The following is a 24,327-nucleotide window of genomic DNA, read 5'->3' on the forward strand; positions in this document are numbered from 1 at the left end:
CTTTTCTAAATGACTTCCAAATGCTTTGAGTCTTCACTGCTCAAATACTCTATGATAAATTCCAAGAGTGACAGTGTTGTGATAATGATTGTGGGAATAACTGAAAAGATTTAAAGGGCAAACATTATCTACTTAGTATCTGAGAAGGCAGTACTATCTCTATAGTAGGTTCTCTAAGGTTGTTACTTAATTTCTGCTCCACATACTTGACACTGAGAACTCAACTTTGAGTTTAGGTTAAGAAAAAATGAATTCTAACCTCTCCAAAAAACCTGAGAATATTACATTTCTATTATCTTAGCTTAAAACTAATTTCACATCAAGCACTGATGAATTTTCTTGTTATGAATGAGAGAAGTCTCTTCCCCAAGGAAGGCAGGTTCCTCACTGGCCAGCTGGACAGTTCTGGACATAAGGGAAACACAACAAGAGTGGTCCTTATTGGAATGTGTACTATGGGTTCAACTATAGAAGTGTGGGAAGGGGTGGTTTTAATGTTCAAAATGACACCACAGGTTTTATAGTCTGGGATTCATTTCTGGTAGAATCTGTCAGAAATGCAAATGAAAAATCAGACTTTCAATTTTTTTTTTCTTTTAAAAAAGACAGGGTCTCACTCTGTTGTCCAGGCATGATCATAGAGCTCACTGCAGCCTTGACCTCCCAGACTCAAGTGAGCCTCCCACCTCAGCCTCCCAAGTAGCTGGGACCACAGGTGAGTGCCACCACACCCAGCTTATTTTTTTATACTTTTGTAGAGACGGGATCTCCCTATGTTCCCTAGGCTGGTCTCAAACGCCTGTGCTCAAGCCGTCCTCTTGCCTTGGCCTCCCAAAGTGCTGGGATTACAGACATGGACCACTGTGCCTGGCCTCAATTTCTTCAGCAGCCAAAATAAGCCAGGAAAATCTAGTAATTAGGAATATTGTTCAATAAGTAATTTAGAGACACCTCTTACTTTTATTTCAAGAAGAAAGTCAACTTAAACTTACTTGCTCAAAGCATGCTCTTACTCAAATTTTAAAAGATACTACATGACCATAACCTATGCTACAGTGAGAAATTAACTGATCTCTTCTGAAATACCTACTTTAGAGAAAGTGGGTAAACGTAATATTTGCCCTGGCTTTATTGGATAGCTTAGCCTAAATTTTAACTGGCAGAACACTTTTCTAAATGGAGAGAAGAAATGAAAAATCTAAGGCAGAGATTTTTCAAATTAGTAGGGATGTGAGCTTTGCTGAGGGTCTTTAAGTAATATGAAAACAAGTCTTTAGAGAAAAAAATTGTTATATAATTCAGTAAGATGTTTAATAATTACTGTAGCAGCTAAAGTTTCTGCCTCAGTGTCATTAATATTTTTCCTTACTGATAGAGGTTATTGCTCAAAAGAGAAAAGAAACGGCTATGTAATCAACTGCTGCCAAATTGTTTCCCAATTCACAATATGCATTTTAAATAGACCTGCTTTGGTAGATGAAATGTTTCATCAATTCAACAGCTGAAAAGAACCCAAATGTAAATGCCTGCTGTAAATGTATTTTCTAGTTTAAGAAATTTGAGATATATTTTTAAGGAAAGGGCAGAGGTATTTCTTTTTCAATTCCTACAGACACAGCCATAAACATTTCATCAGTTAACATTATCTTACTTCTGATACCTATTAGGTATAAAGATCTATGATTGCAGTTTTTATAAAGACTATTTCAAATTATTCCTCATGTAAAAAATTCTACATTCACATACTCTAATGAAGGCAGCAATACTTTATGCAAAAAAAAAAAACAAAACAAAAAAAACCATATACATTTATTTATAGGTCTCAATACAGCAAAATGTAAACGAAAATTAAGAACATTGCTCATTAGGCCAGCAACTTTAAAATCATTTAATTTGAAATATAAAATAGGTGGTCTTCATAAAAAGATGCATGAAATTTACCTTACCTTATGTTTTATACTTTAAGAGTACATTTTATAAAAATCAGTAACCAGGCTTCTTTCATGTATAAACTGAAATGAACAGTATAAATGAGTATCTTTCTTTTATGTAGTAGCAAAAAGAGTCAATAATCCTTTCAAGAAAGATACTATTTCATTTCCTCCCAATTTGGATTCACCATAAACACGATCGACGAATGATATTGGAACCTAGTTAAAAAATAAAATAAAATTAACGTTAGTCTTTAAAAAAAAATTAGGCAGCTTAGCAGGTATACCACATTACCAACACAACAGAAATAGGATTAGTACTACAACAGAGGTCCTTAAAATAAGTATAAAATTAGGGGATTCTTAAAGCAACTGTGTGTATCTCCAAGTCTTTAAAATTAAACATGCATTATCTAAAGATAGGTCATATGAACCAAATCTACAACTGTTTAAAAAGTACTGATTCTAGGTATTATCTTGGTTTACTCAAGTTTCAGTTTGCATTTCAAGGAAAAATTATACTCCAAAAGTAAAATGGCCTTTTGCTCAGATTTTTCAGTTGTCAAATTTAGCTATAATGGTTTAGCATTAAGTAAAATAGCTTGTAACTTCCACAAGAAAAGTGACATTCCACGTTAGGTATTTTCTTGCTCTGAATAAGAGTTTTACTATTAAATGAGGAGAGTCTTCCCTACCTAAGAGCTCACTCACTAGCCCTAAATAGTACAGATCACCACTCCCTTGCTCTGTAATTCCTGATCTTCACTGACTAACAGGAAATGGACATACAGAACTCATCATTCATTTTAAAGTATGGTGGCCACTGGCTGTGACAAAAGGAAGAGAAGCAAAGAGACTCAGTCCATAATGCTGACTGGTTAGAAGAAAGGGCTAGGATTGAGAAAGTACCAGGAACTTTTAATTATTTAAAAGAGAATGCTGACTGTTAATGTTTTAAATCTTACTGTTCAAATGTACTAATGTGAATTTTTACCCTTTGTGCATGAACATTCTAAACAACTAGAAGACCTCCACAATTTAGCACTTATGAAAGTTAAACTTTTTATTACAAAAATTCTAAACCTTACTGCTCCTTTACCAGGAACATGACATACTATTTAGCATCAGTTGCATACCTCGCCAATAGTATAATTCAACTGTCTTGCCCGAACAATCATCTCCATCTGGAAGACGTAGCCCTTAGAAACACATTTTTCTATTAATTTCTCTAGAACTTCTTTTCGGTATAATCTGTAAGAAATCAAAATATATATCAACATCTGGATAAACACACGTGCCTACATGTATCCTGACCTTTCAAAGAGTTCACTGGTATGTATAAAGCCTAAAACTTTCACTGGCCATTGGTAAACAGAAAAGCTTGCACACTTGATGATTATGATACATTTCTCCTAAGCAAGAAAGGTCATTAAATATTTGCTAAATAACTTAGAATAATTTTGAAAATGAATTCTCAATATCTTTTATAGACTTATTTTCCCATCATACTATCAGAAATTAGTGAAATACGGTAAAATGAATCATTTGATGCAGAACCATCCATTATTTAAGATTTTCCTAAAATTTAAAGTTGAAAGAAACTGTTTCAAATATTGAAATAACTGGGTGGACAGATGATGATGAAGCAACAATATGTATTAGATGACAAAAAAGAATCTCAAAATTAACAGTCATTTCCCAATAAATGTTTATGATGAGTTTCAATTTCTCATGATTTCCTTTATAAATTCCCTAGGATAAGTTGCTCTAGGATGAGCTTGGGAAGCTTGGTTACAACAGGAACGAGGCATCACAGGATAGAAACAATCCTGGTGGATTCACCTATCACCAATTGAGGTCACAGATAGACACTTAACAGCGGGTGAATGTGCAGCCTAACTTTAGATGGACTGCAGGCCAAACACCAGATTTACAAAGACAGCGGAGTTGGGCAGTCCAGGGGTAAACCCAAGCACTTTCTTCAGTAACTAAATAGCAGGGAGTTCCGTGTTTTCAGAGTCACAGACTATTTATTTATTTTTTTTTAAAGATCAGTGTTTCAGTTAGTAGGGAGGCAGCGATTTCTACCTTTTTTTGTGGGGAGAGGGGAGAAAGCAGGAAGAGGCAGTTTGGTGTAATTTTGTTCTCTTCAAAGTTAAGGCCATCTGGACCTACTATGCCTCAGGGTTTCACCCTGAATCCACATTTTTTCCCTCAGACTTCTAAGGCGACCTTATCTTTTGACTATGAAGTGGGTATAGGACAGTACAGCCCTTAGAAAAACATGACAGCTTAGTGTGTGCATTCCTTTATCCACATAGTTTCCTTAAGGATTCAAAGGAATAAATTTGGAATAAATACGGAGAGAGGAGAATCTGATGGTAGCAGTATTTATTCAATAACAAATATTTATTGACCAATGTACTGGGTATCAGGTACTATTTTATGTTTTGGGGTTAAGGAGTGAACTTAAAAACTCAATAAGATATATAATATGTCAGATGCTGTTAGGGGAGTGAGCACTGGGATGGTGGGGTGTGAAGAACTATGATACCAATGGGACAATGTTTCCGCAGTACCTTTATTTATATATTTGTATTTTTGGAGACAGGGTCTCACTCTGTTGCCCAGAGTACAGTGGCACAACCATGGCTAACTGCAGCCTCAACTTCCCAGGCTCAAAAGATCCTCCTACCTTAGCCTCCCACATAGCTGAGACTACAGGCACATGCCACCATGCCAGGCTAAGCAAGAAAGGCCATTAAATATTTATCCTAAGCAAGAAAGGCCATTAAATATTTGCTAAATAACTTAGAATAATTTAGAATTTTTTTTTTTTTTTTGGTTTTGTAGAGATGGAGACTCACTATGTTGCCAGAGCTGGGGTCTTGAACTCCTGGGTCCTGGGCTCAAGATATACTCCCATCACGGGCCTCCCAAAAGTGCTGGGATTATAGGTGTAAGCCACCACATCCAGCCAGCATTACTTTAAAATTGGGATTAGGCTATGAAATATTTCCTGACTTTAAGAGTTGCTTTATTCCCCTTAAGAATCATTTTCTAAGATTTCTTTTCACTGCCACCTCCCTCCTCCCCATCCACATGATATCTTTAACACTGCGGCTAGTAAAGTAAAATGTTACATGAAGCCATATAATCCCATAAATAGGATTAGGATCCAGGTGATCTATGCTATTAAATGGCTTTATATTAGACTGTAGCCTTTCCAGGATTCCTTTTCTTATTTAGTAAAAAGCACCTGCTTCCTAAATCTAGGGATTTAATGACAAAAATGAACTTTGTCTACCAAAAAGTAAACTTTAATGCATGTATTTAAGAAACCACCACTCTAATGAGAAGACAATGAGATTTAACTATTCAAAAATTTTTTTTGGGCCAGGTACGCCTGTAATCCCAGCAATTGGGGAGGCCGAAGTGGGAGGATCACCTGAGGTCGGGAGTTCAAGACCAGGCTGACCAACATGGAGAAACCCCCGTCTCTACTAAAAATACAAAATTAGCCGGGCATGGTGGCACGTGCCTGTAATCCCAGCTACTCAGGAGGCTGAGGCAGGAGAATCTCTTGAACCCAGGAGGCAGAGGTGGTGATGAGCCAAGATCGTGCCACTGCACTCTAGCCTGCGCAACAAGAGCGAAACGCTGTCTCAGGAAAAAAAAAAAAAAAAAAAATTGTGCAATTAACAGGTTCATTTTTGTCTGTTTGGCTGCTCTGTCATTTATACAGAACACAGCTAATCACTGCTCTCAATACATGAAAATCCAGAACTCCCAGGCCATCCTTCAACCCCATCCCCTCCACTAATCCTTGTATGGTTCTGATGCAGCAAAGCACCCTCACCCCATTCCTCTCTGTGTGGGTTTTTCTTCACAACCTCTATCTCCACAACCAGTTACCCTGAGTTTTTATTCAAAACCATCAAAACTGTGGCCTGTGAAATCCACACTGGCCCTTCCCTCTGTACAGAGATTTTGTGAGTGCCACTATTCTTTGCATTGTTGCCACGTGGCAATCAGATATATATATATATTTTTTTTTTTTTTTTTGAGACGGAGGCCTGCTCTGTTGCCCAGGCTGGAGTGCAGTGGCGCAATCTCAGCTCACTGCAACCTCCACCTCCCGAGTAGCTTGGACTACAGGTACACCGCCATGCCCGGCTAATTTTTTGTATTTTTAGTAGAGACAGGGTTTCACTGTTAGCCAGGATGACCTCGATCTCCCGACCTTGTGATCCACCCGCCTTGGCCTCCCAAAGTGCTGAGATTACAGGCATAAGCCACCACGCCCAGCCTTTTTTTTTTTTTTTTGACAGTCTTCCTCTGTCACCAGGCTGGAGTGCAGTGGCGTAATCTCAGCTCACTGCAACCTCTGCCTCTGGGTCTCAAGCGATTCTCCTGCCTCAGCCTCCTGGGTAGCTGGGATTACAAGCACACGCCACTACACCCGGCTGATTTTTGTATTTTTAGTAGAGACAGGGTTTCCCCATGTTGCCCAGGCTGGTCTTAAATTCCTGACCTCAAGTGATCCACATGCCTTGGCCTCCCAAAGTGCTGGGATCATAGGCGCAAGCCACTGCCCATCCACCAGCCACTGGCCATCCGCAGAGATCTTAATCATATCACAAATGACTCTTTAGCCTTAGGGTATAGCCTCCCCTTTCTTTCATCCCCAAGTTCAGCTCTCCAGTCTATTTGCTTTTTTTAGTTCCAGAGAGGCTTCATTTTTCTTTTTGACTGTTAAAAGCCAGGTCCTAATTTGTGTGTGTGCGTGTCAATTCTCACATTTAAGGACTTAAATTTTCCTGCATTAAGCAAAGGACCGAACAATCAACATTATTTAGTGGAAAAAAGTATCAACGAATATAAATTATTAAGTAATGTATGAGGGGCTTGGGGCCACTAAAGTAGATGCAGGGGCATTTTATAGTTTCAGAGATTAAAAAAAAAAATCTGGCAAGTTTTGTCATTTGCCATGGTCAGTCACACAAAGCAGCTCACATCTACTACAGCAAATCTAGACCACCACTCCATACACCCAGAAACAGACACACAAAACTCAGAGGGACCGAAGCTTTGACCAAATTAAACAACAACAATTTCCTTAAACATGGAGAACAAGGTAACTGAGAGAGCTCTATATAAATATTAAAAAGTTTAACCTTGTCTGTGGACAATGCTGTTAGTATTCACATGAAATGCAGAAAATTACTGAAGTATGTGCTGTTCTTTGGAACAGATTATCAGTAATAGCAATGTTCCAAAGAGCTGTTGAGCCTTAATACTAATGTTAAAAAGCACACAAACCTAACTGCCTTCAGCTTTTTAAAGGAAAAGCACAATATGTCTCCTTGATATGTTTAGGCTTCATTAGCAACTTCTAGGAATTTTAGTCTGCCTTTTTAGTATTCCAGTATGCATACAAGGTGGAAATGTAAAGTGTTTCTTTAAAATATCCATTGTAAATAAAGTTAGCCAAGAAGTTATATAAAAATAGTGGAAATTTTCACTGTACCTGAAACTTCCTGTTAAATCAGATGCTCCTGGTCTCAGCAATATCTGAGTTAAAAAATTGGCCCCACGGCTGCCAAATAAAACAATCAGATTTTCTTTACAAAATACAATTTATAAACAAGAGAAACACATTGAAGAACAGTGTTAAAATGCTATACTAATTTCATAAATGTAACATTAATTTCATAAAAATGTTATTTATCTAAAACAAAAGAGAAATTTTTAGTCAATGAAAGGAGACCTGGCTAGGCGCAGTGGCTCACACCTGTAATCCCAGGAGGCCAAGATGGGTGGATCACTTAAGCACAGGAGTGACCAGCCTGGGCAACATGGCAAAACCCCATCACTACCAAAAAAAAAAAGTATGCATATATATATAAAAATATACATATATAAACATAAATACATATACATAAATACATATAAAAATCTAAAAATATATATATGTAAATTAGCTGGGCATGGTGGTGCGTGCCTGTAGTCCCAGCTAATGGGAAGCTGAGACAGGTGGATCACCTGAGCTCAGGAGTTCGAGGACAACCTGGGCAACGTGGTGAAACCCCATCTCTACAAAAACAAAAATTAGCCGGGCATGGTGGCGCGTGTGCACAGTCCCAGGTACTCAGGAGGCTGAGAAAGGAGAATCGCTTGAGCCCAGGAGGCAGAGGTTGCAGTGAGCTGAGACTTTAACCCAGGTCTGTCTGAAATCGATCTTAATTAAAATAACACTGTAATTATGGGGAGAAACCCTACATACTTAGTCTAAAAGTATGGAACAGGTCACATAAATTAAAACTGGAGGTCCAGTATAGTAACTTTTGCTGAATGAGGCCATTTCTACCAAAGGTCCAAAGGTTTATGCTGATTTTTCCTTAATAAAAAACATCCAGGCTCTAATCACAGGAAAAACTGTAAGAAACTATCTGGGAATATTTACCAGAAATTATAACCTGATCCCACAAATCCCAGGCAGCATGATAGCTAATCCAAATACTTGCTATGAATACACTTCCAGTAGTTATACTAATAAAGAAGTTGTAACACATGTACCTACCTGATTATTTTTCTTTTCAAATCCCAGCCATATACACCTCCATTTCCTTTGTAGCGAGTTCCAGAGACAATATCAAAATTGCCCTCCTTTTGCTTCCTGTAGAATAAATTAGCTGTCAATTAGAAAAAGCCATTTCAACGTCATTTTCATGAGCTACACAAAACTTTTAAGAGAAGCCAACACAGGCTGGGTACAGTGGCTCACACCTGTAATCCCAGCACTTTGGGAGGGCGGGGCGGGTGGGTCACAAGGTCAGGAGTTCAAGGCCAGCCTGGCCAAGATGGTGAAACCCCATCTCTACTAAAAATATAAAAATTAGCCTGGCACGGTGGCGGGCGCCTGTAATCCCAGCTACTCAGAAGGCTGAGGCAGAGAATTGCTTGAACCCAGGAGGCAGGTTGCAGTGAGCCGAGATCACACCACTGCACTCCAGCCTGGGTGACTCCATCTCAAAAAAAAAAAAAAAAAGTCGGGCACAGTGGCACATGCCTTTAGTCTCAGCTATTTGGGAGGCTGCAACAGGAGGATCGCTTGAGCCAGGGAGGTTGAGGCTGCAGTGATCTGTGATTGTGCCACTGTACTCTAGCCTGGGTGACAACGGAAGACCTTGTCCCTCAATTTTCCCAATACCCTTCCATTCTGTTCTTGCCTTCTCTGAAGCAAATAATACTAAAAAACAGCCTGATGTCCTGCCACACTTTTCTCTGCCTACAGAAAGATAAACACACACATATACCCCTAGGATTTTTGGCTGCATTTACAAAATTGGAATGCAAAAAAAGTACATTTTGTGACCTGGCCTTTTGTCAGTTAACGACACAAATCATGGAGTCAGATGCGGTGGCTCACGCTTGTAATCCCAGCACTTTGGGAGGTGGGTGGATCACTTGAGGTCAGGAGTTCGAGACTAGCCTGGCCAACATAGTGAAACTCTGTCTCTACTAAAAATACAAAAATTAGCCAGGCTTAGTGGCACGTGCCTGTATTCCCAGCTCCTCAGAAGGCTGAGGCAAGAGAACTGCTTAAACCCGGGAGGTGGAGGTTGCACTGAGTGAGATTGTGCCACTGCACTCCAGCCTGGATGACAGATCGAGCTTCCATCATAAAACAAAAACAATGCAAGTCATGGAATCATAGACATCCCTATAGGTCAAGAGAGCTCTTTACCATTCTTTTTAATAGTTGCAAAACTACTTCATAAAATATTCAACTCACACACCTCTGTGGTTGTCTCCATGGGGCCCCCCCTCAACCACAATAAACAGTGCTACAATAAACCTTTTCTTTTTTTTCCTTTGAGATGGAGTCTCACTCTGTTGCCAGGTTAGAGTGCAATGGCGAGATCTTGGCTCACTGCAACCTCCACCTCCCGGGTTCAAGTGATTCTCCTGCCTCAGCCTCCCAAGTAGCTGGGACTGCAGGCAAGTGCCACCATGCCCGGCAAATTTTTTGTTTTTCTAGTAGAGACGGGGTTTCACCATGTTGGCCAGGATGGTCTCTATCTCTTGACCTCATGATCTGCCTGCCTCGGCCTCCCAAAGTGTGGGATTACAGACATGAGCCACCGTGCCTGGCCACAATAAACATTTTTATAAATGTATTACTGCTTAGACTCCCCAAAATGGAATATACTGGAATTGCCCAAATGAAGCCTGAGTATTTTTAATTCTAACACGTATTTTCCCAAAGGGTTATAGCAACTTATACTTCCTTCAGCAATTATTTGTGTGTCCATTTTTTACCATCTTGTTGGTACTGGATATTACTGCTCTAAAAGTTTTTAACTTTGTTAAACTAATGGATAATAAAATGGTAACACGCAGTTATTTTGTGTTTATTTCCTTGACTATATCCCAGGAAGAACGTCTTCTTTTATTAGCCATTTGGATTTCTCCTATAGATGGTCTGTTTGTATCTTTTTGCCCATTTTCTACTCTAGAGGTGAAAGAGGCTTTTGCGTACTGGAGATATAAGCAAAAAAGGTGTAAGGTGACTTTATGCAGAGATTGAAGGATGAGCAGCAGATGGTCATCAAGGAGCGTGGAAACAGCATTTCAGGCAAAGGAAAATAGAATTCTGTGAACTCAGAAGCATGCTTATGGCATGGAAAGGAAAGGAAGGAGCACAAGACAGAGGAAGGAGCACAAGACAGAGGTCAGAAAGGGAGGCAGAGGCCAACAAACACATAGGGGCCTGAGGGACAAGGGAATGAGCTTGAATTTTTCCCTAGATGTTAGTGGGAACTCCCTGAACTATTCTAAACTGGAGGGCCAATAATCTGATTGTTTTTGTGTATCTAGCTTAAACTCAGAACAGCTTCCAAAATCTTATTCACAGAGGTTTTGTGATCTTTGGGCTAAGAATATAACTATATTGCCTACAAATAAATTACGTATACTTTACTAATATTTAACTAAATTCTTATGTTACTGTATTAACATTTCCATGTTTAATGATAGCTAGCATGCCTATCTTAATGAATTTACTAGAAATGATTCAGCATTTCACTATTTGGTGTGATATTTGTATTAGGACTGGCTTATTTTTTATTACCTTAAGAGGTTTCCTTCTATTCTTACATTTTTAACTAGAAAATGGTAGTAAATAATACCTCCTTTAGCATCTATAGACTTAACCACACTACTTTGTTAACATAATGAATGAATTATGAGTGATTACCAATAATGAGCCATTCTGGCATTCCTGGAATAAACTCTTTTGTTCATGGTGTTTTACTCTAATAACTCAAGGCTTAATTCCATTTATCAAAGAAGCCATCTTCCACTTTTTTCTGTGGTCTGAAAGAATTCAGGTAACAAAGGAACTACCTATTGATTTGCTCCTCAGGATTCCTAAAGTACATCATTTAGTCTCAAATGCGTGTTGTGTGTGTGTGTCTACTATCTATACTGATAAATATTTTAGAGACAAGGTCTCACTCTGTCTTAGGGTCACCAAGACTAGAATGCAGAAGCATGATCATAGCTCACTGCAGCCTTCAAGTCCTGGGCTCATGTGATCCTCCCACCTGAGCCTCCTGAGTAGCTGGACTACAGGCGCATGCCATTGTGCCTGGCTAATTTTTGTTATTTTTTTTGTAGAGATAAGGACTTGTTTTGTTGCCCAGGCTGGTCTCAAACTCCTGACTTCAAGCAACCCTCTTGCCTTGACCTCCCAAGCTTTGTTTATATTTTTGATAGAAAAAAATAGTGCATATATTTTTGATTAATAAAAAATGAAAATAAGCCCAAAACCAGTAAGATAAACAGTTCCAGTCATATTTCTTTCAAATATTAGAAACAGTACCTACCTAATAAATTCAGGAATAAATTTTGGCTGAAATTTGGAAAGAATAAACAGTAAAGTCAGTAAAATAGGCTAAGATTATCATAAATAACTAATAAAGAAACATACCACTTACATGGTGTGAGAGATCAGCATCCATAATAATTATGTAGTTTCCTGTGGCATGTTTCATTCCATGAATATATGCAGTTCCTAAAAATGAAAGTATATCCATTCAAGAAAGTCAACAGAAATCTTAACATACACATTTGAACATGGAGGAAATTGTTTAGCGCCTGAAGAGCACACATTAGTCCTCTAAAAGTGATATTAATAAATTGGTATTTTTCACCTTAAGTATACAGGTTCATGTATATTACATATATAATCAAGAAGGTAGCTGGCCACACACCCCCATTCAGATGTCAATTTAATAGAAGAGATCATACCTCTATTTCAGTTGAGCAAATAGTTTATAAGTTCAAAAGTCTGAGATTATGTAGCAATCATCTCATTCTCATGCTTTAAAAACCCATCTGGTGTTTCCTTAGCATCCCCCTAAGAGACTGATGAAGTCAGACCCTTCCTTAGAGCACCACATTTACAAATCAGCTTCCCACTTCATATCTCCTTGTGGGTATTTCAGAAACCTCAAAGATAACATTGCAAAATCATCTTCCAATTCTCTACCTCTCTCTTACAGGCCACTTCTCCAGGAAATGGCACCAACTATCCAATTGCTCCATCCACAGGTCTAGAGATGACTCTTGATTTCCTACTTTTAACCATAACTTCTAAACTATAATTAAGTCCTATTGATTCACCATCCAAAACATTTCAATTCCCTTTCTCTTGTCGATCTTCACTTAGTTCCAGGTGCCACATTCTGATGCTTAGATGACTACCTAACAAGGCTCCCTGCTTCTGCTCTTCCCAGCTCTAAGTCCATTTCTACAAAAGCCACACACGCTAGACCCTTTCCCTGGTATTTGGGGCCAAAGGCCTTGCTGACAATTACTTAGCCAGCTCCATGCCTCAAAGTCCCACAGAGACTTGGCAGGCTAGGGTAACTGGTAAGGAGCAGGACTTGGGGATTCCTGCATTCTCTAGTTCAGACACCTCACAAGTGTTTTATGAGCAAGGCTGAACTCTTCTTATTTTGTTAAGAAGTGAGTATCGGCTGGCTGGGTGTGGTGGCTTATGCCTGTAATCCCACCACTTTGGGAGGCTAAGACGGGTGGATCACTTGAGGTCAGGGAGTTCGAGACCAGCCTAACCAACATGGTGAAACCTCATCTCTACTAAAAATACAAAAAATTGGCCAGGTGCAGTGGCTCACATGTGTGATCCCAGCACTTTAGGAGGCTGAGGCAGGTGGATCACCTGAGGTCGGGAGTTTAAGACCAGACTGACCAACATGGAGAAACCCCTACCTCTGACTGGTAATTTCCCACAGTTCTAGCTCCTGCCAGGCAGCCCCCACCCCATCATTCTAGCTCCCTCTGGGCAGCCCAGGTTCTTAGGCTCTTAAAACATCTCATCGTGATGTTGCTCCATCCCTAGGGGTGGCAGTGACCTCCAGCTGTTATTAATCTTAGTAGCCTCACTACTCCATTTGGTTTCTCAGGAACTCCTTCACCAGTGTAACCAGAGACTCAGTGTTAAATTCCCTACACTGAAAGACTTACAGTGGTTTCTATTTTCCTGAGTGGGCCTTGACTTATACAGGCAACCCAAGTTATACCATTTAAATGTCATTAAGATCATTAAAAACCATCACAGTAAGTTACTGTATTTTGGCCCTATCCCAAACTGGGCAAATACACACTGGATCATGTCACCAGGCAAGCAGCAGGTATGAGGGGTTAGAGGTTCCACGACTTACCTAGTCCCAACTTTTTCTCCCGTGGTTTTAGAAGCTGTAAAGTAAGAAATAGCGTTTTACACAAAGAAACAGAAATGTTATCATGTTAAATTTTATTTTATTCAAAAGTGCATACTCATTTTAATAGAAATATAGTTGCACTTATTAGAACTTAAAGCAGAGTATGGTTAATGTTTTTTTGCCAAAAGAAAAAAGCAAGCATTTGGTAACAAACCAAATAGTTTAACATAGTTTCTGAAGCAAAGCAACATTCTTTAACCCCGACTCTACAATCAAAATTAAAAATTTTTTCTGTTGTCACTCACTCTTTTAAATAACATGTCCTTACATCTATACTTGAATTTCCTTTTAAACCTATTGATTCCTTCCTAAAAAAATGTAGGACTTACCTCATTATTTCACACCTTCTTGGGAAATCTGATGTTTGTTCTCTCAATTCCCTTTGGGTTTTGAATACTAATGTGACTCTTCCTCTATTAACTTATCTTGACCTTATGCTTGGATGACCTCATCTCCTCTACTGGTCCAAGGACATGTCATATTCCTAATTAAATTCTTTCTCTTTTTATTTGTCAATAATTTAGTCCTTCTAAATATTTTTGCTTAATAATTGGAGCCTGACTTTATTTGTTTAGTTTTTCCTTTTGGCTGGACACTTAAAAAGTTGAATGCCAAAGTTCTCACTGTGCCCTGTGTTTCTGAGGTATGGGGTTCAGGTAGACTCATTAGTGAGCATGTCTTGTCTATCTTGTCCCCTTCTATACTTGCCAGTATATAAGCAGGTTGCCTCTGACTGCAAATCTCTCAACAAAGCATTTTCAATTAAAGCAGGATGAATTTTTTTTTCACTACATGCAATCTGCTGGAGGTTTTTATTTGCATGGAATGTTTTTTTCCATCCCTTCACTTTGAGTCTATGTGTGTCCTCACAACTCTTTTGTGGCATAGTTGGCTCTTTTTTAAAAAATCCATTCAGTCACTCTAGGTCTTTGGAGAATTTAATCCCTTTATATCCAAGGTAATTACTGACATGTAAGAACTTCCTACTGCCATTTTGTTAATTGCTTCTAGTTGTTCTGTAGATCTTTTGCTTCCTTCCCTTTCTCCTTTCCTTTATGATTATTTTCTGTCCTATTATGCTTTGATTCCTTACTTTTCATCTTTTGTGAATCTACTTTAGGCTTTTCCTTTATGATTACCACGAGACTTACAAAACCCATCTTATAGTGATAACAGGCTATTTTAAGCTGATTAACAATCTAACTGCTAAAAAAAAAAATCCTCTACACTTACTCCACTGTCCTCACATTTAAAAATTTTTAAGTCATAATTTACATCTATAGCAAAGTACATGTCGCATAAAGATGGATAAAATACACCTCTGTCTTGTAAGAGCTTACAGGAAGGAATTAGATAGAAACCGACCTGGATTGCTCCGGTTTGAACTCAGATCACACAGGACTTTAATCGTTGAACAAACGAACCCTTGATAGCTGCTGCACCATTAGGATGTCCTGATCCAACGCTGAGGTTGTAAACCCTATTGTTGATATGGACTCTAGGATTGCGCTGTTATCCCTAGGGTAACTTGTTCCGTTGGTCAAGTTATTGGGTCAATTGTGTGTTGCACTTTGGCTGGTGTAGTCTTGGCATAGGTTGTTCGGAGGTTGGTGACTATAGTTAATAGTATCATATTATATACTTGAAATTTACAGAGAGCAGATCTTAACCGTCCTCATCACTGTCAACTCGCCCCCAAGGGTAACTAAGTGAGGTGATGGACAGATTCATTCTCCAAATGTGATATTCATTTCAGAATGTATACGTGTATCAAACCATCGCATTACATACTTTAAATATATGTAACTTTGTCAATTTTACCTCAATAAAGCTGGAAGAAAATATGACAAAATATCAATGACTTTATCTGATCTCAAGTTGGAGGATGAAACAAACTACATAAACCAAACATAAAAGAAACATTCAACATAGGGCAGTTGAAGTCCTTCACAATTTCAGATCTCTGCCTTGTAAGCATTGTGAATAGTTCAGAGTAAGTGCCCCAAATTTCTCTATGGTCCTACCTAGTTAGGTCATTAAAAATGACCTCTTGCTTCAGTTGTGTCACTTACAGAATTTTAAAAAATATCTTCTTTGGCTTCTTTTCTGAAAGATTCATTTCAGCCAGTTTGAAAGGCTGACAAAGCATCTGTGGTGAATACTTTATCTGAGGTATTCTAACATGGTTTCCATAATCCCTCATCTTCCCAACTAAACATACGTATGTCACTGAAAGCAAGTGTCAGCCCTAGCATGGATTAATACTGTTTTTCTTTTTTTTAAGTCACTTTCTATTTAACTTATTTAAATGTCATAAAACAATGAATGAATAAGGAATTTTATCTGGTAGTAGAGGGAAATCACAACAGTGAATACAAATTCTTTTCTCATTTTGAATTTTATCGGGTTGATAGGAAAAATGCCTTTGAGACAACCTTGTTTCAAAATTTGAAAGGTTTAGTAACCATTCCCTAAAATCAATCAATCACATCCTAAAACTGAGGTTTTATGACAAAAGTATTCAAAATGTTGTCTGGTTGATGGTCCCAGATTAAATGGCAGCACATAACTCAGAATGTTGTGACTCAGTGGCCTTCACCCTGGGCTTCTAAAAGAAAACCTGGGGAGCTACCGGCCAAAAATTCGAACCTAGCATTACCGAAAGTCTCTGCTAGAAGCCTGAAAATTTGTCAACTTTTTACCTCCTTCTGTATTCCTATCCATTAGAAGATTTTCAGAGAAGACTTGAGGCGTGACAGACCTGAGTTACTCATCTGTGAGACAGACTGAAAGAATTTCTAATACAGATTTACCATGTAGTGAGTAACACAGTTCCTTCAGAACTCTTGCCACTAAGACCTCATACAACTGACACTGACCTCTAAGTAGAAAGTATTTCTGTTACTGAGATTTATCAAGAATATTTAGACCGGATGACTGTTTTTTAAAAATGATGATTAATTTACCATTTCTTGAATTGTAAGTAACAATAAAGGTTCTCAAAGGGACTTCTTTCTCTATACCAATGGTTCTGTACTGGAGGCAAAGGATAATTTTTCACCTAAGGAAATATCTGACAATATCCAAACATTGGCGGTTGCCAAGTGGGGAGGAGGGTTTCTAATGGCATCTAGCGAGGAGAGTCCAGATATAGTGCTGAACATCCTACAACGCACAGGACAACCCCCACAGTAAAGAATTAATCTGTCCACACGTCAACAGTGCCAAGACTGAAAAACTCTGGTCTGTAATTATTTATGAATATAAATTATAAAAGTGCTCACAAGAATACATGAACACTTATAAATCCAAACCAGCGACCAAAAATAAAATTCATGAAGCCATTATAAAATAAACTCTGTATTTGCCTAAGTAACTTCTATATCAGAATAACAAGTTTCAAAGTGCAGTGGGAAAATCTAAAGTTTAGGACTAAGAAAGTCAATCTACTTCCACAAGACTATTCTATAGACTAAAAATGGCAAGTACTCTGAAAAGTCATTAATGTTTCACAAGAAAACAATAACTTTTTCTACCGGCCGGGTGCGGTGGCTCAAGCCTGTAATCCCAGCACTTTGGGAGGCCGAGATGGGTGGATCACGAGGTCAGGAGATCGAGACCATCTTGGCTAACACGGTGAAACCCCGTCTCTACTAAAAAAAAAATACAAAAAACTAGCCGGGCGAGGTGGCGGGCGCCTGTAGTCCCAGCTACTTAGGAGGCTGAGGCAGGAGAATGGCGTGAACCTGGGAGGCAGAGCTTGCAGTGAGCTGAGATCCGGCCACTGCACTCCAGTCTGGGCGACAGAGCGAGACTCCGTCTCAAAAAAATAAAAAAATAAAAAAAAAATAACTTTTTCTACCTACAAGCTCTTAATTTCAGGCAGTATTCTCTGATGAAAATATGAGAATACTTACCAAAAGGGAGCAAGAAAGATTAAAACATACACACTACCAATTACAACCCAATTCTATAATATTCCTTGTCAATTCAGTATCATGCTTTAATTTTTGCCCTTCAAGAATATTTATCTACAGAATTAGTCATAAACAGAGTTTATCCAAAAGCACTCTCTTTGCTGTAAAATGACCATTGACCCAACATACCAAAGATACGTAAAATTTTACGGACAATGAAAATACATTTAAATCCCAAATGTGTTAAGTTACTCTTTATCTTTTCAGTTTCTAAACAAATAGGTTGAATTTAAGCATTGTTCATGTCTCATCTTTCCCCTACATAATCACAATTCATATGACAGAAAAATGTTCGTATAACTTACAATTCTGTCTGACCCATAGATCTTCTGCAACTGTTCAGCAACATTCCTTGTTCCATCCGGGCTTCCATCATCTATGATTATAATTTCATAGTTGATTCCACTAAAAAAAATTAAATTTGTATTAATAATTGATGACAGTGTTCTCAAATTTGAAAGTAATTTAAAAATTACTAATTCCTTAAAAGTATAAGTGGAGATTTATTGCTATATTAATCATTGAGGAAAACTTCAATTATCAAATGAAATAAATGTCAAACATTTAGTGCTTTACCTGCAAACCCAGTATGTTGCTTAAACATGCTAATGTCCTGAGATATTAAAGAATTCTTACCCAGAGAACATACATTTTAGTTCAAAAGAAAATCAGGTAATGACCCATGTATCACATGAAATTTTTTTTTGAGATGGAGTCTACAATCTTGGCTTACCTCCGTCTCCTGGCCTCAAGCAATTCTCCTGCCTCAGCCTCCCAAGTAGCTGGGACTACAGGCACCCGCCACCATGCCAGACTAATTTTTTGTATTTTTAGTAGAGACGGGGTTTCACCGTGTTAGCCAGGATGATCTCAATCTCCCGACCTTGTGATCCGCCCACCTCGGCCTACCAAAGTACTAGGATTATAGACATGAGCCTCCATGCCCAGCTATATGAAATAGAATTCTGAACCTTAATAGCAAATCTTAGTTACATAAAATATTTCAAAAGTACTTCACACGTTAACTCAAACCTAACTGAGTAACTGAGTGATTATTCTTGTTAGTTTGATCCAAATAGAATAATCAAATATAAATCTGATTTAATTTCACCTTAAAAAAAACCTATTTTAGAATGGTGACACAATCTTAAACCACAATTTCAAATAGTTGTGCCTATTACTTCACATTATCAAATTAAAAAAACAAAAGCAGAGTAGCATTACAAAAGATTCCACTGCACTTCAGAATTAACATCTGTTACCTCCCATTAACCTCAGGTGGTACGTTTCTAGTCTAAAAACAAACCAACACAATACTTGGTGAATAAATACTACATGGCTGTACATGTGGTCACCCCCACTCCCTCCCTTTATAAAGACATTTTAAAAATTAATTTTATAAGGAAAAGTTAAGGGGAAAGAAGAGGAGACACAGCCCAATACCTACGACATAACATTCCATTTTCTCTTGGTCCTGCTTTAAGAAACATATGCAAGAAAATCAACCAGAAAACATATTCCACTGTTAAAAGGCTTTAACAAGTCAGCCCCAGCAAACTTTTAAGACAAGAAAGCAAAACCCTGTGTTATCTATTCTCCAAGAGTAGACACAATGACTTTGGCTTCCCACTGTGCCTTAAATTTGGGAGCTGGTGCCTTTACATGCCAAAATATGTAAGGTGATTTTAATAGACGTGTTGAAAGAGAAATTCCATAAACAAAATGGGGTCTTTAAAAGCAAATTACTGTCCCCTACCACTTCAAAGCAGCTACACCACCTGAGGGTGAGGCAGCTTAAACATACCAAGCTGGGCTAACTTCAGGTAATTTGATTGCATCTGACAAGAAAAGTTTTGTTTCCTTTATCAAACTTCATTTTGATCTTAAAAGATTCATTCACAAACCATTAAAAGTAAAGAGAAACTGTACTACATAAAAAAATTAAGACAACAACAAAATTTGCAAAATTAGAATACAAGCCCTGAACGAGATCGGTTGTATGACAGTTAATTTCTTTAATTTACAGCTTATAAAAATCAAAATTAAAATAGTAAACAGCAAAAACAAAAACTTTAAAACTTTGAGGGGCAAGGCATGTGCAGGCAGTTATGCAAGGAAATACAATCAAAACAGCAACGGTTTTCACAAATGGGTACTTCCAGCAATGTCAAGTTTAATAATGCTCAGGCTGGCTGGCTGATGGGAAAACAAGCACTCTGAAGAATGGAGAACCCTAACTTGTACAATCTTTTTTTTTCTTTAGAGCAACTGTGAAGAATGGAGAGTCCTAACTTGTACAACCCTTTTTTTCTTCAGAGCAATTTGGCAGTAACTGTCCATTTTAAGCACATTTCTGTCTACCTAGCAATCCTACCTCCAATAATTTATCCCCAGTACACAAGTAAAGTATGAGTGTGTCTGCTGCCAACATTGATGCTATAAAGGAGCACCGCTATGTGTCAAGCACTTTTCTAAATTTAGCTGGAAAATATAGTGTGAACAAAGTCCTTGTTCTCATTTGCAAAGCAAAAGTCAAAAAACAAAAACAACCAAAAGCCGCTGGAAATAATCCAGCTCACTGCCATGACCTGATTAAATAACACAGCCATACGGAATGTTACCTAACTTCCAAAGTAATTCGCTATGTTTGGATATATTAATATGAAAAAAAGTATTCAAAGATTTCACAGCATGATCTCATTTGTGCAATCGTAAAACAAGTTACTCCGTACCGACTCCAGATTTTTTGCAGTTTTTAAAAACACTGCATTAACACACTTCCAAATTCGAACTCCACCCACCCCCCATCCCGGTTCTAACAATCACATCAAACATTCACCAGTGATCAGCGAAGATGCCCTTCTGCTCTCTCCTTTCCAGAAAGGTTATCGTGCCCAGCAATAGCTCCCTAACCCACACACACCAAACCTCATGCTTATATAAGCACTCGGCAGCGGAGCGGAGAGTGAACGCTCTCGCTTGGACTCCTGGCTCTTACCACAGATCCTGACCGCCTAGAGGGAGAAGTGGGGTCACGCTTTCAGCCTCGCTTCCAAGTAAAAGAGTAGCCAACCTTTCTACGAAAGGCGGGGGACGCGAGTACTTCATAATAAATGAGTGTCTCACAAAACCCAAGGGCAGGAATGAGAACCCAGGACACGAAGAAAACCCAACAAGCATCCGTCTCTGCTTCCCTCACAGGGTGGCCCGCTCCCCGGGCCTTCGGCAAAGAAGGCTGGACAGGGCCGCCTCGCGCAGCCAGCTGCAGACACCCGGGCCGGGGAAGCCAGCTCATCTCATTCCTCGGGGAGGGAGACCTGGTGCGCTACCTCTCGGAGAAGCTTTTCACCAGCAACCACACGATGAGTGGCAGGTTCTCACGCTCGTTGTAGGTGGGCAAAAGCACCGAATATTTGTCCCGTCGCGGACTGCGCACTTCCAGCTCCCGCCGAGACCCGGGAAGACTACGTCTGACTTCCAAGGAGGCCATGGCGGAACTGAGCCAGACGCCGGAAACGGAATTACGTAAATGCGGCGCGGAAAAGGACGGGTCGGACCGTACCAAATTCGGAAGCGGGGGATGATCTGTGTGATTGAGCGCTAGTTCTTCTAGAGCCATTGTATGGTTCAATTACAAATATTCAGAATTTATGCATCTTTAAAGTTTAATCTGAAGATTTCTTCAGGAAGTGAATATCTATTAATCACCTTTTCCCAAGCGCCATAAAGTTTTTTAGTTTATCCCAGTCGCTAGGAAACAGAAGCCGGAAGTGGAAATGCCTTTCAGGACAACTTCCGGAAGAGGTCGCCATGGCTTCCCGGGAGGAGGTACTCGCCTTGCAGGCTGAAGTTTCCCAGCGTGAGGAGGAATTGAATTCCCTGAAGCAGAAACTGGCGTCGGCCCTTTTGGCGGAGCAGGAACCGCGGTCAGAACGTCTGGTTCCGGTGTCGCCGCTGCCGCCGAAGGCCGCTCTTTCCCGAGATGAGATTCTGCGCTATAGCCGGCAGCTAGTGCTGCCGGAGCTGGGCGTGCACGGACAGCTGCGCCTGGCAACCGCGTCCGTGCTAGTCGTGGGCTGCGGTGGGCTTGGCTGTCCACTGGCGCAGTACTTGGCAGCGGCCGGCGTGGGTCGCCTTGGCCTTGTGGACTATGACGTGGTAGAGATGAGCAACCTCGCCCGCCAAGTGCTGCATGGAGAGGCATTGGCTGGCCAGGCCAAGGCCTTTTCGGCCGCCGCCTCGCTGCGCCGCCTCAATTCGGCAGTGGAATGCGTGCCGTACACTCAGGCCCTTACGCCAGCCACTGCCCTAGACCTGGTCCGCCGATATGATGTGGTGGCCGACTGTTCGGACAACGTGCCCACTCGCTACCTGATTAATGACGCATGTGTGCTGGCGGGTCGGCCCCTCGTGTCTGCCAGTGCCTTGCGCTTCGAGGGCCAAATCACAGTCTACCATTATGACGGTGGGCCTTGCTATCGCTGCATATTCCCCCAACCACCCCCAGCGGAGACAGTGACCAACTGCGCGGACGGCGGGGTGCTTGGTGTCGTAACTGGGGTCCTGGGCTGCCTGCAGGCCTTGGAAGTGCTGAAAATCGCTGCGGGTCTGGGCCCCTCTTACAGTGGCAGTCTGTTGCTGTTTGATGCCCTGCGAGGGCATTTCCGCTGTATTCGGCTGCGGAGCCGCAGGCTCGACTGTGCAGTTTGCGGGGAACGGCCCACTGTGACTGATCTGCTGGACTATGAAGCCTTCTGTGGCTCCTCAGTCACTGATAAATGCCGCTCCCTGCAATTACTGAGCCCAGAGGAGCGTATTTCTGTCACCGACTATAAGCGACTTCTGGATTCTGGGGCATCCCACCTGTTGCTGGACGTCAGGCCTCAGGTGGAGGTGGACATTTGTCGTTTGCCTCATGCCCTACACATCCCTCTGAAACATTTGGAACGCAGGGATGCGGAGAGCCTGAAACTCTTAAAAGAAGCAATCTGGGAAGGGAAGCAGGGCACACAGGAAGAGGCTGCTGTCCCCATTTATGTGATTTGCAAACTGGGAAATGACTCACAGAAAGCCGTGAAGGTCCTCCAGTCCTTATCAGCAGCTCAAGAGTTAGACTCTTTAACAGTTCGGGATGTTGTGGGGGGCCTCATGGCCTGGGCTGCCAAAATCGATGGAACATTTCCGCAGTACTAAGGTGACCGGTATAGTCTGATGGGAAAGATGTGGATTGCCGTAATGCCTCGAAGATACATTTATTTGAATTTTTCAGTAATATGCATAGGAGCTGGGGATTCTACAGTATCTGTGAATACATGGACTCCTTTTTTATAAGGAGTTTTAAAAATTGTTTTGTATTGGATGACTTATTAATGGTTTATACTGTTTCTGAGAACTATCATTTTTTTTTTCCAGCACACAGAGGGTGTCTTGGACATGTGAGATGTAACGTGACAGGAATTTGTATTTTAAACTGCAGATCATTTAGCTGTCCTTATTTTCCACCTCCCCCATCAAGTGCTTTCTAAATCATTTTCACAGATTATGTACTTAGGATCTGTTTACTGTTTAGTTAAGAAATTCTTGGATCTTATTAGTATTTCAGATGATAGAATACATCCTACAGAAATACATATTTAAAATGTAAATTGTTTTAATTATTCAGAAAGGGGGTCCTTTTATTTGGCATTTTGAATTAGTATCAAAATGAGTTTTTTTTTTTTTTTTGAGACAGAGTCTCGCTCTGTTGCCCAGGCTGGAGTGCAGTGGTGCGATCTCGGCTCACTGCAACCTCTGCCTCCCAGGTTCAAGCGATTCTCCTGCCTCAGCCTCCTGAGTAGCTGGGATTACAGGCACACGCCACCACGCCTGGCTGATTTTTGTATTTTTAGTACAGAGGGGTTTCACCAGGTTTGTCAGGCTGGTCTCGAACTCCTGATCTCGTGATCCGCCTGCCTTGGCCTCCCAAAGTGTTGGGATTACAGGCGTGAACCACCACACCCACCCTAGATCTTTAAAGTTTACCAGAATAAAGGAAACTACTTTTGTAGTCTGTCAGTGCCTCTTATAATTTGCTACTGTTTTCTTAAAGTTAGTTTCATGGTCCACCTTATGCTATATGTCCACACATATAGCATTGTGTAAATTGCATACTATGGTTTGACTTGCTTTGGAATCTTTAAGTCGAAGTCCCAACCCTTTGCCTCTCCCCCTTTAATTTGCCTTTTCTCTTTTGATTTAATCTTTTTTTATTCCACCATTTTATACTAATGTAAAATGTGTTTTTGTGTTTGTTTACTTAACATTTTCATAAAATAGTAGGTAGTCTCCCCAACTTCCAATATAGACAACAACATTATAAGTAAAAATTTGATTTGTGAGTGCCTATCAGTGGCCAGTTGAACTGATAGCCTGTCAAAAGGGGGCCTGTTCCTTCACTGCTTCCTGCGTGCAGGCTCATAATCATCAGTTGCTGCTGTTGTTTTTAAAGAATGGCAGAAATTACAGATATAACTACAAAATCTTTGTATCTCTGTTAACCTTTTTTTTTTTAAAGCTTAAATGCATCATAGGCCAGAAAAACCCTCTGCAGGCCAGATTTACTTAGCA

General features: G+C 40.0%; 2 protein-coding genes across 2 annotated transcripts; one reads left to right on the plus strand and one right to left on the minus strand.

Moving 5' to 3' along the window:
• Positions 1-1,790: 1,790 nt before the first annotated feature.
• On the minus strand, positions 1,791-21,241 carry DPM1 (dolichyl-phosphate mannosyltransferase subunit 1, catalytic). Its single transcript, XM_023184162.2, has 9 exons — positions 21,051-21,241; positions 18,027-18,126; positions 13,685-13,718; positions 11,936-12,012; positions 11,825-11,850; positions 8,515-8,610; positions 7,462-7,530; positions 3,068-3,182; positions 1,791-2,150 (listed from the first exon to the last, which is right to left on the minus strand). The coding sequence occupies exons 1-9, from the start codon at positions 21,209-21,211 to the stop codon at positions 2,046-2,048; spliced, it is 783 nt and encodes a 260-aa protein (XP_023039930.1). The 5' UTR covers positions 21,212-21,241; the 3' UTR covers positions 1,791-2,045.
• Positions 21,242-21,508: 267 nt separating this feature from the next.
• On the plus strand, positions 21,509-23,772 carry MOCS3 (molybdenum cofactor synthesis 3). Its single transcript, XM_023184174.1, has one exon. The coding sequence runs from the start codon at positions 21,532-21,534 to the stop codon at positions 22,912-22,914; it is 1,383 nt and encodes a 460-aa protein (XP_023039942.1). The 5' UTR covers positions 21,509-21,531; the 3' UTR covers positions 22,915-23,772.
• Positions 23,773-24,327: the final 555 nt, after the last annotated feature.

This window comes from Piliocolobus tephrosceles, chromosome 20 (genome assembly GCF_002776525.5).
Source record: "Piliocolobus tephrosceles isolate RC106 chromosome 20, ASM277652v3, whole genome shotgun sequence".
Lineage (NCBI taxonomy): Eukaryota > Metazoa > Chordata > Mammalia > Primates > Cercopithecidae > Piliocolobus > Piliocolobus tephrosceles.